The 19,147-nt window shown below is 41.1% G+C and overlaps 1 protein-coding gene across 1 annotated transcript in view; it reads left to right on the plus strand.

Moving 5' to 3' along the window:
* The window catches only part of RGSL1 (regulator of G protein signaling like 1), a 10,198-nt gene extending 6,639 nt beyond the window's left edge, over nucleotides 1-3,559 (plus strand). The window contains 6 exon segments of the mRNA XM_029226908.1: nucleotides 233-311; nucleotides 1,302-1,463; nucleotides 2,500-2,533; nucleotides 2,535-3,157; nucleotides 3,160-3,422; nucleotides 3,425-3,559. Coding sequence (XP_029082741.1) covers nucleotides 233-311; nucleotides 1,302-1,463; nucleotides 2,500-2,533; nucleotides 2,535-3,157; nucleotides 3,160-3,422; nucleotides 3,425-3,559 — 1,296 coding nt within the window.
* The last annotated feature ends 15,588 nt before the right edge of the window (nucleotides 3,560-19,147 follow it).

The raw sequence follows: 19,147 nt of genomic DNA on the forward strand, positions 1-19,147 counted from the left end.
CTCCCAGGTCGGGGCAGGATGGAGCCAAAAGATAAGTGAATCTTGCAGTTTAATCTTTCTTGGTTGTTTTGAAAAAAGCAAGTTGATTCAGTGCAATAAAGTTAAGAATTAATGTCCCTTGAAATAGGAACGCAATGGAACCTCTCTTCGCCTGTGGCTGCAGATGGACTGTGACATTTTCATGAAGAGAAACTCTAGACCCCTTTGGCTGTTTCTTAGCTTTCTTTTGCAGGTCTTTGGTCAGACACCATTTTACACTCTTGAAAATTCATAGTGGAGCTTGTGGCCAGAAATACACCATGACTTGGTGAGTATGATTCTTGAATGGTGTATGGTTTGGGATGGGGGAAGAGGCAGCTGAATTTGATGTGTGGATTAGGAGAGGGAGAGGGATAGGAGCTCCTGAGGGTGACTATGGAAGAAACTATAAAGCAGGTAAGTAGGACAAACAGCATCAAGCCAGGTAGACATTTCTGCTTTTTACATTTTTACCACTTGGGCAAGCAACTGCTGGTGAGTTCTTTCCTCTATATTTTAGTCCATGGTTAGCAAAAGGGATTAAACTCTCATGTCGACTGTGGTGGTTGGGTAGTAGATACTTGGAGGACTGTGTTGAGAAGAACTCTGAGGCCACACCTATGCCAGAAAGTGTTGAGATGTCCTGCTTTCTGTTCTATGGGGTCCAGTAGTTGATGAGTCTAGGAAGCTGGCAGTGAGCACTGGCTGACATTGCTGTTCATCATCATTAAATTTCATGGAGGAACAAATCCTAGTTTAAAGGTGAAATTCTGGATCACCAGGGATCAGGCAGGGAAGAACTAGACCGACTGTCTCATAGTTTGTCACTCAGACTTCTGCCCTGGCAAAGCTGTGAAACAGGGAATGTAGTCTTTGGCACCTTTTGGCTCCAGTGTCCTCTGCAGGCTGCTCTGAGTCATGATCTAGGAAATGTTCTTTTACCCCTGCTCTTTATTTTTTGGACAAAACCTAAATGTCTAATGATTTATTCTCAGAGTCTCGTGGTTTTCCCTAAACTGACAGTTTTTCTAACAACCAAAAAAAACTCATGAAAGACTCCTATGCATTAAGTCCCTTTTTTCCGTGCCTTCCATCAGCTCCTGCATTAGGACGTTTCTGGAGGTGATGCCTTAAGCCAAAGGAGTGGCTGAAGGTGATGTTGGAGGCACTAGAGCAAGCTGGTGGTTGGGGGTGGGGGGATCAGAGGCCACATGCAGATGCAGCCGCTGAGGGGCAAGATTGGGGTGCAGCTCGGTGCCTATCCTATCCTGTCCGACCCATAGGTGAAGAGCTAGTGGATTTCTGGATTCTTGCTGAGAAGATCCTGAGCATAGATGAGGTGGACATGGAAGTGAGAGACTACTACCTGTCCCTCCTCTTCATGCTGAAGGCCACCCATCTGCAGGAAAGCTCACGGGTGGTGACTCTCTGCAACATGAACATCAGTGAGAATTATAAAGCATATCCGAAGTGAAATCCCTGGGAGATATAAGAAAAAAATCAATCCAGTGTCTGATAGTCCCCAGTCTCTTGCCTTGCAGACTGCTACCCTCTCCATCAGGGATATCAGTGGGAACCCCAACCCTAAACAGGGAAGGGCTTGAGAGAGACCAGTTGTCCTGAAGCTGGTATGTGCCTGTTCCTGAGATAGTACTTGTCAGTGAAGGGTGGCTGGCAAGAATGAAGGGGAATTGGGACAGGGTAATTGAATAGCTCCTGCACTTCTAAGCCTGCATGGCATGTTTTTGTTGTTGGTTTGTTTTATTTTTCAATTGGGATTCTTGAGAACAAACTACAGTCCACAGGCCAAATGCAGTACATGTGGCCTAGGAGCTAAGAGTGTTTTTGTATTTTTAAAGGCTTAAAGAAGAAGAAGACTGTGCAACAGAGGCTATATATGGGTTACAAAGCATAAAATACTTACTACTGGCTCTTTACAGAAAAAAGTTTGCCAACCCCTTCTCTAGAACATCAGATTCATTCAAATGTATTTATTTATTAACTGAGAAGGTGTTCCTAACCCAAATACAAATGTGTTCCAGAAGATTCGCTGTTTGGGCTTAGTCACACTCCTCTTTATTCGTGTAGATAACTGAGAATTGATGACATTAAAATCAGGGCTAGTTGGGATTTTTTCAATTTGTCCAGTCCAAACTCTTTCCTTCAGTCAGATCTAACTTTGAGAAATCCCATTCAGAGGTACATGTTTCCTGTTCTTGAACATGGTTTTGTGTACCTCTTGCTTTCCTTTACAATAACTTTCAGTAGTCTGAAAAGTAACTTGAGGAATCCCACAAAACGGTTATTTCTCTGGGGAAGAAGGAAGGTAACCAGAAGAAGGGGTCACTGTGTGTTGAATAAACCCTAAAAACATGTTCACTATATATCTGACCTGTCTACACCCCAGGACACAAAAACATTTGGAAAAATTCAAAAACCTCACCATTCCACATCATTTTCATCCTTTATCTTTCTTTCCAGAGGCCCTTCTGAACCTTTCCGTCTGGCATCCCAACCAGGAGGGAAATCCTGAGTCACAAGCAAAAAGTGGCTCTGTTCAAACTCCAGAGCTATTGGCTCCCAAACTTTTACACCCACGCTAAGACGATCATGGCCAAGGAGGAATCGTGCCAGGCTCTGATGCAGGAATACGAGACTCGCCTGTACAGTATCTGCTATACCCACGTAGGAGGGCTCCCTCTGAGTATGAGCATCAAGAAGGGGCACCACCCCCAGAAGCGGTACTCGAGCGGGAAGGCCAAGAGGAAGATGTGGCAGTTGACAGACCATGGCTCTTGGTCTCTGGAAGTGAGTACCAGCCCAGATATCAACACTTTGCTCCCCCAGGAGCTGTTTCCTCAAGGCAAGTTGGTTATACAAATGCCTTCCCCGAAAGAGACCTCTTTAAAGGAGAGAATTATCAGTTTCTGGGAAAAGGATATTCTCTGTGCCAAGAAGTCCAATGTGAAGAACAAAGCCAAGAGCCACCTCCACATGGAGGGCCTCTCTGAGACATCATTCTTTACCCACCTGAGGACTGTCACCCCCATCATCAATTACTCCCCCCACATGACAATTAAGAAGGCCGTGGAGCAAAACCTCTCCTTGGGGTACAGCCACTGGGCCTTGTGTGCTGATGCCTTGCAGGGAGTCCCTTTTGGGACCACCTGAAGAAGCAAAATTTGAAAGTGGAGGTCCAACTCCTGGACCTATGGCAGGACCTGCACGATTTCCTCAGTGTCCTGATGAGTAACAGGAAGACTGGGAAAGCCATCTTTTGGCACATGCTGGGCAACTGGATCTGTGAGCTCTGCCTTAATGAGCAGATTGGTCTACGCCTACCACTAAAATCCCAAACCATCAAAGGCCTGAAGGAGCTGCTGCCATCTGGGGATGTGAACACCTCTGGATTCCCAGAGCCCAGAAGGAGATCTGCAATGCAGGCCATGCCTCACAGAAATGGGTTGGTATCTGGAAGATTAGGTCAAGACTGACCAAAAATCCTATCTGGTCATCTATCCTGGCTAACTTAATGATATAACTACCCACACAACACTTTCCATACTGAAGAGTTGGTTGATCACTTAGGAGCAAGTTATATAAATTCCCAAGAAGCAGCCAAAACTCCAAAGTAGGACGGAGGCGGAGGAGTGGTCTTCAATTCCCCCTTATAGGGAGTCACCCAAAATTGTGAACCTCGGACTGCTCTATTGAGGGAAGTTTTAAGAACTCTGTTCTAAACCTCATGTACTGAAATACAGGGTCTCTGTTCCCTAGACTAGCCATCACGGAAATGGCCAAATCGGAGGGTTTATTCTTTATTATTATTATTTTTTTTTGCGGTACGTGGGCTTCTCACTGTTGTGGCCCCTCGCGTTGTGGAGCACAGGCTCCGGACGCACAGGCTCAGCGGCCATGGCTCACGGGCCCAGCCACTCCGTGGCATGTGGGATCCTCCCTGACCGGGGCACGAACCCGTGTCCCCTGCATCGGCAGGCAGACTCTCAACCACTGCGCCACCAGGGAAGCCCGGGAGGGTTTATTCTTATCCCCAAACAGTAGACAAAAGCATGGGACTATCCTGGAGACACAGGAAGTAATAGTTTGATGATTGTAAGTCAAGATCTTGGCAGAAAACAAATGGTGGAGCCAAACTGGTAACAGATGAGAGCTTAATAAAAAGGCACTACTTACAAAGGAGGGTAGGGAAACCACAGGGATACCCCGTGCAATACCCCAGGGCCAGTAAGGGTGGGCCACCTTCATCACTCTTAGGCCTGAAGAGTGGAAGAGAGGGAGCAGTTACCAGAACCAGGGGATAAAGAGCTGTGTAGAGTGGAGCACTGGTCAGGAGCTGTGACTGTCAGTAGAGGGACGTCTGGAAGGATCGGGGGAATAGGTATTCCAAGCTCACTCTCCACCTTTTGTTTCCCTTTTCCTACCAGCTCCGGATATATCCAATGAGAGGTCAAGGGAGTGTGTTAATGTGTCCATACAGGTTAATTTCCCCAGGCACAAGCAGGGTGAAGAAGGGTAGAGAGTGGATCTGGAGGGCAATGGCTATAAACAAAAAGCTATTTGGTGCATTATAACATATTTACCTGATAAGCACACTCACTACCTCCTTTGGGCTTCTTAGCACCTCCAAGCAGCAGACAGGGTAGTATTATTGACACTACTATACAACTGAGGAAAATGAGACTTAGAGAGGGTGTGTGGATTATCCCAAAGTCATGCAGCAGACTAGCGGAGGAATCAGGGTTAGAACTCAGGAGTCCTTGGCTCTAAATCCAGCACAATTTCTAATGCACCTTAATTATCCAGGGTTGCACATCTGGGCAGTGTAGGGATGATATCAGTCCAGTGGGTCCACAGCCAAAGCTGTTTGCACAGTTCTCGAGTAGTAGAAGCTCCAGAGAAGTCCTCCCTCCCCTCCCTTCCCCACCCTTTGTAGAGGCATTTGGGGCTAAAGGCTTAGACAGGCTGTGCTTTCTGGATCAGCAAATCCACACAGTAAAGCTCCCTCTCTAGGCCTTTGGTCTTCAGCAAAGATATTGAAGGTATTTGTGTTATCGATAATGCTGGACTATCACAGTTTCTAAGATTAAAAATCTTGATATCATCTATGACTCTCCTCTTTGTCTCATACTCACGTCTAGTCTACCAGTGAATCCAGTTGGTTCAACCTTAAAAATATATCCAGAGTCTGGTATTCTTCCCCTCACCTGTTACAACCACTCTCATCCAAGCCCTGTCCAAACTCGCCTGGATCACTACAGCGGCCTCCTACCTGATGCCTCTGGGTCTGCTTTTGGCCCTCAGCAGGTTCATTTCCAGTGTGGCCACAGTGATTCTGCCAGAACATAAACTGTGTAATTTAACTGAAAGTAAGTAAAGGAAAGTCAGTGAGGACCTTGAAAAGAGATGGCTGTCTCCAGTAAAAGCCAAAGCCCTTGCTAAAACCAACAAGGTCTACACTATCTGTCCTCTGCTTCTCCTCTCTGGCTTCATCTTCCTCTGCCTCTGTGCTCATCACATTGGCTAAAGCCAGACACACCCCTAGCTCGGTTGTGCTGCTCCTGCTGTATGTAAAGTGCAGATTCCTGCACGGCTGAGTCCCCCACTCCCTCAGGTCTTTACTCAAGTCATCTCATGAGGCCTTCCCTGCCCACTTGATATAAAACTTCAACCCTATCTCCATTTTACTTTTCTCCTTAGCACTTATCACGATCTGGATCAATGCATCCATCCTTCCATCCATACATACATACGCTTTGCCTGCATTCATGTATAATACATGTATAATCCTTACAATGCACATGTATGCATTTGTGTATACAATGTACATCTATCATATACACATATAATATACTTGTACTATATTTCAAATAAATACACTATATATGTTATGTATGTTATATATATTGTGTTATATATATGTATATATAAATACATATATATTTAACTTAATTTGCTTATTTTCCTTCTCCCTATGAGGGCAGAAGTTTTCATCTGATTCGTCACTACTGTCTCCACAGCATCTAGAAAACTACTGGCAGTGCAGTGTTTAGTTCTCAGTAGGGCTGATAGATAGTCAAATGTCAACAGACATTTGTTGAATCAATCAGTCCTAGTTGGAGATGACCCTTCTTTGGGCTTTTCCACAATCTTTTCTGGTCTAAGACACCTGTCTCAGTGAGAACTCTGATTTTCATCCACCTGTTCAACCATCCTCCAATTATACAATCAGCTTTTGTTGAATGCTGATAGCATGCCAGCTAATATGTCTATATCCTGACTTTTGACTCACTGATGTGGAAACAGAGTCCACGTGGAATAGAGGAAATTACTCTAGAATTTGTCCTAATTCTAGAGAATTGGGACAAAATCATATTTTGTTATTATATTTGTGAATTCAATAAGTTTATACTTATGTTGAGAATACTATACTGTAAAAGGTAAATAAGTAGAGAGAAAAGGGTGTGAACCTGGAAGACACAGCATCAGCCTTAAAGTCTGCTCTTGCTTCTAACCAAAGAGGGGAAGATTGAGAGATGGTGCTGAAGATGTCTGGGGTATGCAGTTTCATAGACACTGATCGGAGACCAAGTAGGATGACAAGAAATTTAACTAAAATTTCCTTAATTAAATAAAATCTAATGGAAAATAGATTCATAGTTACCAGAGGCTGGGGGAAAGGAAAATGGGGAGTTGTTTCTTAATTAGTACAGAGTTTCCATTTGGGGTGATAAAAGGTTTTGGAAATAGACGGTGGTGATTGTTGCATAATGATGCATGTAATTAACGCCACTGAATTGTACACTTAAAAATGGTTAAAATGGCAAATTCATGCTGTATATATTTTACAACAATAAAAAGTTTCTTTTTGAGAGAAAGTAGAAGATACAAAGGACACTGAGTTTTAGTGAGGAGAGCAGACAGCAGTGAATTTGAATTCTAGCTTCTCCACTTACAAATAATTTGATCTTAAGCAGAAGGCTGCCGGGCCCCTTTGATCCTTGTCTCCTCATCAGTACAGTGGGGATCATAAGGGCTCCTCAAAGAAAGACACTGTGTGTATAGTGTCTGGCAAGTGGTAGTACACAAATGTTCACCTCTTACGACCCTTAATCAGAACCATAGAACCTTAGAATAGGACGAAGCCCTCGAGGTTCCCTCAGCCTCCCCTCTCACTGTACAGATGATAGAGCAGGGTCTAAGGTCCCACTGCTGTTTCCTGACAAGTTTGGAGCCAGTGTCCAGATTCCCCCAGTCTACGGCAGAGTCAGCAAACTTCAGTCTGGGAGCCAAATCCAGCTTACCTCCTGTATTTGAATAATCAGTGAGCTAAGAGTGGTTTTACATTTTTTAAATGGTAGAAAAATATCAAAAGAAGAAGTCATCATGCCACATGGGTATTATATGAAATTCAAATTTCAGTGTCCATAAATAAAGTTTTATTGCAACACAGCTATGCCCGTTTGTTTACATGTTGTCATGTGCTCTAACTACACAGTTGAATCATTGCAACAGAGACCGTTTGGTCTGTGGCCCACGCAGACTAAAATATTTACTATCTAGCTCTTTACACACTGTTCTGAGGAGAGGCCAAGAAGGTTTACCAAGTGATGGACAAACACAGTTCTGAAGGAAACACTAATACATTCTAACAAAAAAGAATTACAGAAAAATAAAATATAGGGACTTCCCTGGTGGCACAGTGGTTAAGAATCCGCCTGCCAATGCAGGGGACACGGGTTTGATCCCTGGTCAAGGAAGATCCCACATACCGCGGAGCAACTAAGCCTGTGTGCCACAACTACTGAGCCGGAGCTCTAGAGCCCACGGGCGACAACTACTGAGCCTGTGGGCAACAACTACTGAAGCCCGCGTGCCTTAGATCCCATGCTCCACAACAAGAGAGGCCACTGCAATGAGAAGCCTGTGCACCACAATGAAGAGTAGCCCCCGCTCGCCGCAACTAGGGAAAGACCGCACCCAGCAATGAAGACCCAAAGCAGCAATAAATAAATAAATAAATTTTAAAAAAGAAGAAAAAGAAAAATAGTTCAAATTTTATTTAGGTCTTCTGCCCATTTTTGGATTGGGTTGTTTGTTTTTTTGTTATTGAGCTGCATGAGCTGCTTATAAATTTTGGAGATTAATCCTTTGTCAGTTGCTTCATTTGCAAATATTTTCTCCCATTCTGAGGGTTGTCTTTTGGTCTTCTTTATGGTTTCCTTTGCTGTGCAAAAGCTTTGAAGTTTCATTAGGTCCCATTTGTTTATTTTTGTTTTTATTTCCATTTCTCTAGGAGGTGGGTCAAAAAGGATCTTGCTGTGATTTATGTCATAGAGTGTTCTGCCTATGTTTTCCTCTAAGAGTTTGATAGTTTCTGGCCTTACATTTAGGTCTTTAATCCATTTTGAGCTTATTTTTGTGTATGGTGTTAGGGAGTGATCTAATCTCATACTTTTACATGTACCTGTCCAGTTTTCCCAGCACCACTTATTGAAGAGGCTGTCCTTTCTCCACTGTACATTCCTGCCTCCTTTATCAAAGATAAGGTGACCATATGTGCGTGAGTTTATCTCTGGGCTTTCTATCCTGTTCCATTGATCTATATTTCTGTTTTTGTGCCAGTACCATACTGCCTTGATTACTGAAGCTTTGTAGTATAGTCTGAAGTCAGGGAGCCTGATTCCTCCAGCTCCGTTTTTCATTCTCAAGATTGATTCTGCTATTCGGGGTCTTTATTTCTCCAAAGAAGATATACAGACTGCCAACAAACACATGAAAGAATGCTCAACATCGTTAATCATTAGAGAAATGCAAATCAAAACTACAATGAGATATCATCTCACACCAGTCAGAATGGCCATCATCAAAAAATCTAGAAACAATAAATGCTGGAGAGGGTGTGGAGAAAAGGGAACACTCTTGCACTGCTGGTGGAGATGTGAATTGGTACAGCCACTATGGAGAACAGTATGGAGGTTCCTTAAAAAACTACAAATAGGACTACCATATGACCCAGCAATCCCACTACTGGGCATATGCCCTGAGAAAACCATAATTCAAAAAGAGTCATGTACCAAATTGTTCATTGCAGCTCTATTTACAATAGCCCGGAGATGGAAACAACCTAAGTGTCCATCATCGGATGAATGGATAAAGAAGATGTGGCACATATATACAATGGAATATTACTCAGCCCTAAAAAGAAACGAAATTGAGCTATTTGTAATGAGGTGGATAGACCTAGAGTCTGTCATACAGAGTGAAGTAAGTCAGAAAGAGAAAGACAAATACCGTATGCTAACACATATATATGGAATTTAAGAAATAAATAATGTCATGAAGAACCTAGGCGTAAGACAGGAATAAAGACACAGACCTACTAGAGAATGGACTTGAGGATACGGGGAGGTAGAAGGGTAAGCTGTGACAAAGCGAGAGAGAGGCATGGACATATATACACTACCAAACGTAAGGTAGATAGCTAGTGGGAAGCAGCCGCATAGCACAGGGAGATCAGCTCGGTGCTTCGTGACCGCCTGGAGGGGTGGGATAGGGAGCGTGGGAGGGAGAGAGACGCAAGAGGGAAGAGATATGGGAACATATGTATATGTATAACTGATTCACTTTGTTATAAAGCAGAAACTAACACACCATTGTAAAGCAATTATACCCCAATAAAGATGTTAAAAAAAAATAAAGATTATAGTCTAAACATAAAAAAAAAAAAGCTAAAAATAGAGTTGCCATATGATCTAGCAACTCCACCCCTGAGCATATATCTGGAGAAAACTATAATTTGAAAAGATACATGCACCCCAACGTTCATAGTAGCACTATTTACAACAGTCAAGACATGGAAGAAACTTAAACATCCATTGACAGATGAATGGATATAGAAGATGTGGTATATATATACAATGGAATATTACTCAGCCACAAAAAGAATGAAATAATGCCATTTGCAGCAACATGGATGAACCTAGAGAGTATCATGTTAAATGAAGTTAAGTCAGAAAGAGAAAGGCAAATACCATACAATATCACTTATATGTGGAATCTAAAATGTGATAAAAATGAACTTATTTACAAAGCAGAAACAGACTCAGAGACATGGAATACAAAGTTATGTTTACCAAAGGGGAAAGGAGGTGGAGGAGGGATAAATTAGGAGTTTGGGTTTAGCAGATACAAACTATTCAATACTATATATAAAATAAATAAACAACAAACTCCTATTGTATAGCACAATATATGTAACGTACACTCAAAATCAATACCCAGATTATATAGACAAAACATTAATAGGCAAACAAAAACACAACTAAGTACAAAAAAATAGTAGGATATATAAGTAACTATGACTCAGAAGAAGAGCAAATGATTAATAAAGATTAAAAATATGTTAACCTAAGGACTTCCCTGGTGGCACATTGGTTAAGAATCCACCTGCCAATGCACGTGGGTTTGATCCTTGGTCTGGGAAGATCCCACATGCTGTGGAGCAACTAAGCCCATGCACCACAACTACTGAGCCTGCGCTCTAGAGCCCACGAGCCACAACCACTGAGCCCTAGTGACACAACTACTGAAGCCCGCGTGCCTAGAGGCCATGCTCCACAACAAGAGAAGCCACCACAATGGGAAGCCTGTGCACCGCAACGAAGAGTAGCCCCTGCTCACTGCAGCTAGAGAAAGCCCGTGTGCAGCAACGAAGACCCAACACAGCCAGAAATAAATAAATAAATAAATAAATAGGCAGACTGAAATAGAGCTGTTCAAAACACAAATAAAAAATTAGTTTTTTGAATTTTATTTTATTTAATTTTTTATACAGCAGGTTCTTATTAGTCATCAAAAAATTATTTTAAAAAATGTTAACCTAAACAATTTTGAGAAAAACAGATTTAAATAAAGTAGGATCTTTTTTTCACCATCAGGTTGCCAAAAATTGTCACAAGTTTTGAAGAAATAATATTATCTACTGCTGGAGAAGATTAGGGAAAAAGGAATTATCATACACTGTAGGTGGAAATATGAATTGGTCCACATTTCCTTGAAGTCAGCTTGGCAGACTTTTGGTGTGCCAGAATTTAAAGTGCATATATCCTTCAAGCAAACAATTCCACTTCCTGCTACCTGCAGTGGACATTTGTCATGTGAACCTAACAACATCTTTGAAATACCCTCCCAACACTTTCATCAGTTTCCACATTGTCAGGCCTGCCTTCCTGATAGATTTCTGTTTTTAACCCCTGACCTCCCTTGTAGCCAGCTAGGGTACAGGCATGTGACCAGTTAGACACACCCACTTAAGATTTCAACTGAGAATTGAGCAATGTAAGAAAACTGAATCTGCATGGGGTCTCTATTCTGTAACAAGAGTAGTGGCAAAGATGGCAGCCTCTGTTCATCACCAAGCTGGTTTGCCCTGTAGTTCTGAGGTCAGTGCCAGAAGCAAAAACCTAAACCCATCTGACAGTGAAGTCCTGGGCATTGGTCCTTCAAACTTAACCTGGAGGCTTTCTCCAGCCTTCCTAATGATTCTGTGAACTAACATCTATTTTAATAAATTTCTTTCCCTTAAACTAGCCAGAATGGATTCTTGTCTGTAGCTAAGAACTCTTTCACAGTGTCTATTCTAGAAATACTCACATATCTACACAAAAAACATGTACAAGAATAGTCACTGAAGCACTGTGTCCATAGGTAGCTTTATTTATTTTTTATAAATTAATTTGTTTTTATTTATTTATTTTTGGCTGCATTGGGTCTGCATTGCTGTGCTGGCTTTCTCTAGTTGCAGCAAGCAGAGGCTACTCTTTGTTGCGGTGCGTGGGCTTCTCATCGCGGTGGCTTCTCTTGTTGCACAGCACAGCTTCTAGGCATGCGGGATTCAGTAGTTGTGGCATGCAGGCTCAGTAGTTGTGGCTCGCGGGCTCTAGAGCGCAGGCTCAGTAGTTGTGGAGCATGGGCTTAGTTGTTCCATGGCATGTGGGATCTTCCCGGACCAGGGATAGAACCTGTGTCCCCTGCATTGGCAGGTGGATTCTTAACCACCGTGCCACAAGGGAAGTCCCCATAGATAACTTTAAATAATAAATGTTCACCAGTAGGGGAATGGGTAAATAAATTACGGGGTATTATGAACTAATGAAAAGGAATAGGGGAGATCTGTGTCTTAAAAGATCTCCAAGATGCAGTGAAAAAAGTTAAATGCAGAAAATATGGGGCATATGATCCAGGTTTTGGAGACAGTTGTGTTCTTGTTAACTTCAGAAAGTCTTAAATTTTCACCTTACACCTGTCAAGAATGGCTAGGACCATAGAGCAATCAAGAGAGAGGACATCTTGATGGGTGTGACTTGCTTTACTTAACATACCCTACAGCAGATTTTATCTCCATTTGAATAATGATCCACTTGGATTTTAACCTATAATTAATGTGACTATATAATTTATTATTTAAACTTGGACACAAGAGAGAAAAGATGCAAAATTAACTCTTCCACTGAAACAACAGGTAAACACCAAACTACTCCAGGCAAATCAGGATCTACGGTTACCCTACCATAACCTAAAAAGAGATGTGCCATATATTTTCAATTTGCCCCTCCAAATCCATCTTTCACCTCCACCCTTCTCCCTCTCCCAGGAGACTGCCCTGGTCTGTAACACATCATTGAGCCCCCTTATCCTCTGGCTTCGGGCAGCACTTGGCCAATGACCAGCCCCAGCAGGAGGATGGAAAGAATAGTGAGATTAGGGTAGTATTCTCTTAGCTACTATCTCTGGGGTCACCTCAGGCTGGCTGTACCCTGCCACCACAATACCATCAGTATTAGTTTCCCAGGCTGCCACAACAAATGACCACAAACGTGGTGGCTTAAGACAACAGGAATTTATGCTCTCACAGTTATGGATGCCGAAGTCCAACATCAAGGTGTAGGCAGTACTGGTTCCTTCCGGAGGCTCTAGGAGGCTCTGTGCCATGCTTCTCTCCTAGCTTCTGACGGCTGCTGGAAATCCTCAGCGTTCCTTGGCTTGTAGACGCATCACTCCAAGCTCTGCCTCCACCTTCACATTGCTCCTCTGTGTGCCTCTGTGTCTCAAAAATCCCTCTGCCTTTCTCTTATAAGCTCATCTGTCATTGGTTTAGAGCTCACCCTAAATCCAGGATGATCTCACCTCAAGATCCTTAATTATATCTACAAAGACCCCTTTGCCAAATAAGGTCATGTTCACCGGTTCTGGGATTAGGACTTGGAAGTATCTTCTTAGGGGCCATCATGCAACCCACAACACTGTACTTGCACATACCCAGGAACTTCGCTCATCCCATGTCTCTTGGGGCCTAGAGGTAGTAATAGCTCCAACGGTTACTCAACTATTCCTTGTGGTGTCCTTACACTGTACCCATGTCTATGTAAGAAGTACCTTTATCAAACCTTCCTTGAACTATCCCAACTTGGGTTGCCATCAATTTTCTGTTGGGACCCTATCCGAAACATCAGTGGAGTACTTGCACAGGAGGCCATAAGCCTTAAACAGAATTTACTCCCAGATATTTGGAACAATGACAAGAGAAAAAACTTTACAACTGAATTTCACAAAAGTGCACATACAACGAAGGAATTAATTTGTAAATTTGCAGGTAATACATTAAGGAGGTCTTCCAAATTCAATCAAGGTGACCAAATGATTAATTAATTCATTTAAAAAATCCTAAAATAGCTACTATTTTCCAGGTACTGTGAAGGTATTAGCAATATAATAATGAGAAAGATACAAAGATGTGCACAATTGTATTGCAACTTACAGTAATGAACAGAAACGAGGATTGGATGGTCTGGTAAGCAGAATTCTAGATGGCCCCCAAGATTCCTGCCCCTGGTATACATGCTCTGTACCCTGCCCTTGAGCGTGAGTGGGACCAGAGAATATAATGGAATATCACTCCCATGATTAGTTACTAATCAGTTGAGTTATGAAGTAGTGAAAAAGAAGATTGTCCTGAATGGGTCTGACCTAGTCAGGTGAATCATCTAGGAGATGTACTCCAGTTGGCCTGGAAGAAAGCAAACAGCCATGCTGTGAACTTCCACTGAGGGCCACATGGCAAGGAACTGTGGGCAACCACTAACAGCCAGCAAGAAATGGGAGCTTCAGTCCTAGAACAGCAAGGACCTGAATTTCGGAAACAGCCAGTGAGCTTGCAAGAGGATCCTGAGCCAGACAACACCTTGATATCAGCTTGGTGAGAGTTTGAGCAGAGGACTCAACTAACCCATATTGGATTCCTGACCCATGGAAACTGTGAGATAATAAATGTGTGTTGTTTAAGCTCCTAATTTTATGTTAATTTGTGGCATAGCAATAGGAAACCAATTACAGGTGGTATTAGTTTGGCGTGAAGCACTGGTCAGTGAGGAGAAACACCGTATCTCATTAAGATGTGCGGCCCCGTTATTGGAAGATTGTATCCAAAATGAAGCAGAGGTCCTAATGAGAATGAGAAGCTTCAGGACCACCAAGATATTGTGCTCCGTATCCAGAATCATAAGGCACCTTTGTGAATTCACTTTCCTGGGCCCCAGAAGCAGTGGCTTGGACAGGGTATGTGAGAATTCTAGACTTTGGGATACTGGAGGCAGAGGAGGGAGTTGGATGGGAGTAATCAACTTAACCCTTCAGGTAGTTTACATCAAAGGTGATGGCCAAGAGTTGCATTTACATGAGCTCTCAGTGGGCCTGTTAGAGGCCTGGTGGACAATGTAGATTCATTAACTGATTTCAAACAGATAAACCCTTAAATCATATTGGCTTAACACAGCAGAAGGTTATTTCTCCCACATTCATAAAATTAAATGCCAACACTTCTAGTTAGTAGGCAGCCTTTCACCTGGTCCTTCAGAAGCCAGACTCTTCCCATCTTGTAACTTTGTCCTCTAGTGCCTCACAATCTTCTGTATTCAGCCAGCAGATACGGAGAAAGAAAGGGTGAAGAATGAGGAGAGAGGTTTCTACGGGCCACGTCTTGAAGTGCTGTACATCACTTCCACACACATTCCACTGGCCCAGACTCAATCACTGAACACGCAGGTAACAAGGTCCCTGGCTAGATGGCAACTTCCCAACAACACCCTACATTGTGGGAGGGGAGCAAGGATATTCAGTGGGGAGATAGATGTGTCTCCCACAGGGAATTTTGAAATTTACAGTGGGGTTCCCAAATGGCAGAGTTAAGAATCCTGCACAAGAGGGCATGAAGGTTAACTCCTGATTTGGGGATGCAGATTCTGGTTTGGAAGAGGACTGATCTATGGAGAAACAGACTCTGGGTCCTTGAGTTCTCTCCTCAGCCACGGGTGTGAGTTAATACCATAGTCATAAGGGAAGAAATAGGTATAACAGAGGTAAGGTGAGTATGTGCTTCCACCTTGCCAAAAGTTTCCAGAAGAAAAAGAAATTTGCAGCTGTTGAAATGTGATCACCAAAAGTAACTGAAATCTATTATATGAACTATGAAACCTAAGTCATGGTTATGCAATGAGGTATAAAACTCCCATTATAGGAGATTTCAAAGAGGAAAATTATGAGCTGGCGTGCCAGGAGAAATAAAGCAAATATGTCCTTTCAAACTAAGAAATGAGAATGTTGTTTTCCATCTCTCATGAGCTTTGTTTTGGTAAGTTAGTGACAAACCCCAAGGCTTAGTAACCCCTACTTGAAATAAGATGAAAGTTTGGCACATAAACAAATGGGCTCTGACATTGTTCTGCTTCCATGGACCCACTCCCTGTGTAGTTCTGCTCAAGCACCTACCTCTGGCTTTCTCCCTTCCTGTGGTGTATTTCTGCCTAGCAGCAAGGTGAGTTGTAATCATTTTTTTATGATGGTGATGATAATGGTGCCCCTCCCAAACAGAAAGGAAGTAAATTAAAAGATGCTTTTGGAAAGCACCATACTAAAATCCTGCAAACATTAAGTTTATAGTATAGCTGTCTAGATGCCATTTCTGAAGAAACCTCTACCTCCACCATGAACTATTCCTTTCACTAAAACTAAAATTCACTCAACATGTCATTCTATACTGTCTAAATCTGTGTATATCAATATAGCAGCCACTAACCACATGTAGCTATTGAGCATGTAATATGGCTCTTCTGAAATGAGATGCACTGTACATGTTAAACATAACGCTGGTGGGACTTCCCTGGCAGTACAGTGGTTAAGACTCGGTGCTTTCACTGCGGTGGGCCCGGGTTCAATCTCTGGTCGGGGAACTAAGACCCCACAAGTCCTGACGCACGGCCAAAAACAAAAAACAAAACATTGTAGTTTGTAGACTTAGTATGAAAAATGGAATCTAAAGTACTTCATTTATTAAAAAAAATACTTCATTTATAACTTTTATATTAATTACATGTTGAAATGATATGTGGGCATATTGAGTTAAATATCTCATTAAAATTAATTTCATCTTTTTATGTTTTTAATGTTGCTGTTAGAAAATTTGTTTTTGCTTTTTAATTCTTTATCGAAGTATAGTTGATTTATAATGTTGTGTTAGTTTCTGGTGTACAGCAGATAAATTCATATATATATTATATATATGTTCTTTTTCATATTCTTTTATATATATATAAAATATATTTTATATAATAAAAATATAATATATAAAAATATATATATTTCATATTCTTTTTCAATTCATATATATATTATGTATATGTTCTTTTTCATATTATTTTCCATTACAGTTTATTACAGGATATTGAATATAGTTCCCTGAGCTATATAGTACGAGTTTGTTGTTTATCTATTTTATATAGTTTGTATCTGCTAAACCCAAACTCCTAATTTATCCCTCCTCCACCTCCTTTCCCCTTTGGTAAGCATAACTTTGTTTTCCATGTCTCTGAGTCTGTTTCTGCTTTGTAAATAAGTGCATTTTTATCATATTTTAGATTCCACATATAAGTGATACCATATGGTATTTGTCGTTCTCTTTCTGATTTACTTCATTTAACCTGATAATCTCTAGGTTCATCCATGTTGCTGCAAATGGCATTATTTCATTCTTTTTTGTGGCTGAGTAATATTCCATTGTGTATGTATGTATGTGTATATATATATATATATACACACACACCCTACATCTTCTTTATCCATTCATCTGTCTATGGACATTTAAGTTGCTTCAATGTCTTGGCTATTGTAAATAGTGCTGCTATGAACGTTGGAGTGCATGTATCTTTTGAAATCATAGTTTTTCTATATGCCCAGGAGTGGGGTTGCTGGATCATATGGCAGCTCTACTTTTAGCTTTTTAAGGAACCTCCATACTGTTTTTCATAGTAGGTGTACCAATTTACATTCTCACTAACAGCAAAGGAGGGTTCCCTTTTTTCTACACCCTCTCCAGCATTTGTTATTTGTAGACTTTTTAATGATGGCTATTCTGACCGTGTGAGGTGATACCTCACTGTAGTTTTAATTTGCATTTCTCTAATAATTAGCAATGTTGAGCATCTTTTCATATACCTATTGGCCATATGTATGTCTTCTTTTGAACACGCAAAAAATGTCCATTTTTTGATTGGGTTGTTTGTTCTTTTGCTATTGAATTGTATGAACTGTTTGTATATTTTGGAAATTAAGCCCTTGTTGGTCGACACATTTGCAAATATTTTCTCCCAGTCCATAGGTTGTCTTTTTGTTTCATTTATGGTTTCCTTTGCTGTGCAAAGGCTTATAAGTTCGATTAGGTCCCATTTGTTTATTTTTGCTTTCACTTCTATTGCCATGGGAGACTGACCTAAGAAAACTTTACTATGATTTATGTCAGAGAATGTTTTGCCTATGTTCTCTTCTAGGAGTTTTACAGTATCATGTCTTATATCTAAGTCTTTAAGCCATTTTGAGTTTATTTTCGTGTATGTTGTGAGGGAGTGCTAACTTCATTGATTTACATGTGGCTGTCCAGCTTTTCCCCACTTGCTGAAGAGACTGTCTTTTCTCCATTGCATATTCTTGCCTCGTTTGTTGAAGATTAATTGATCATAGGTGTGTTGGGCTTTCTGTCTCATCCATTGATCCATATGTCTGTTTTCTGTGCCAGTACCACAGTGTTTTGATTGCTGTAGCTCTGTAGTTTTGTCTGAAGTCTGGGAGGGTTATGTATCCAGCTTTGTTCTTTTTCCTCAGGATTTCCTTGGCAATTCTGGATCTTTTATGCTTCCATATAAATTTTAGGATTACTCGTTCTAATTCTGTGAAAAATGTCATGGGTAATTTGATAAGGATCACATTAAACCTGTAGATTGCTTTGGGTAGTATGGCCATTTTAACAATATGAAATCTTGCAGTCCAAGAGCATAGGATATCTTTCCATTTATTTGTGTCCTCTTCAGTTTCCTTTATCATTGTTTTATAGTTCTTGGCACATAGGTCTTTCACCTCCTTGGTCAGGTTTATTCCTAAGTATTTTTTTTGGATGCGATTTTAAAAGGGATTTTTTTTTAAACTTTCTCTTTCTGATATTTGATTATTAGTGTAAAGAAATGCAACAGATTTCTGCATGTTAATCTTGTATCCTGTTATCTTGCTGAATTCATTTATTAGTTCTAGTAGTTTTTGTGTGGAGTCTTTAGGGTTTTCTATATATACTATCATGTCATTTACATATAGTGACAATTTTACTTTTTCTCTTCCAATTTGGATACCTTTTATTTCTTTTTCTTGTCTGATTACTGTGACTAGGACTACCAATACTATGTTGAATAGAAGTGGTGAGAGTGGGCATCTTTACCTCCTTCCAGATTTTAGTGGGAAGGCTTTCAGCTTTTCACCATTGAGTATTAGGCTGGCCATGGGTTTGTCATAAACGTTGAGATATGTTCCCTCTGTACCCACTTTGGTAAGAGTTTTATTTTATTACGTTGAGATATGTTCCCTCTGTACCCACTTTGGTAAGAGTTTTCATCATGAATGGATGTTGAATTTTATCAAATGCTTTAGAAAATTAAAAATTACATACATGACATTTGATTTCTGTGGAACCAAGGTAGTCTAAATAGTTCTCTATATGTTGTGTTTGTGTATGTGT

This window comes from Monodon monoceros, unplaced genomic scaffold (assembly GCF_005190385.1).
Source record: "Monodon monoceros isolate NGI ecotype Baffin Bay Population unplaced genomic scaffold, NGI_Narwhal_1 Super_Scaffold_18, whole genome shotgun sequence".
In the NCBI taxonomy this organism is placed as follows: Eukaryota; Metazoa; Chordata; class Mammalia; order Artiodactyla; family Monodontidae; genus Monodon; species Monodon monoceros.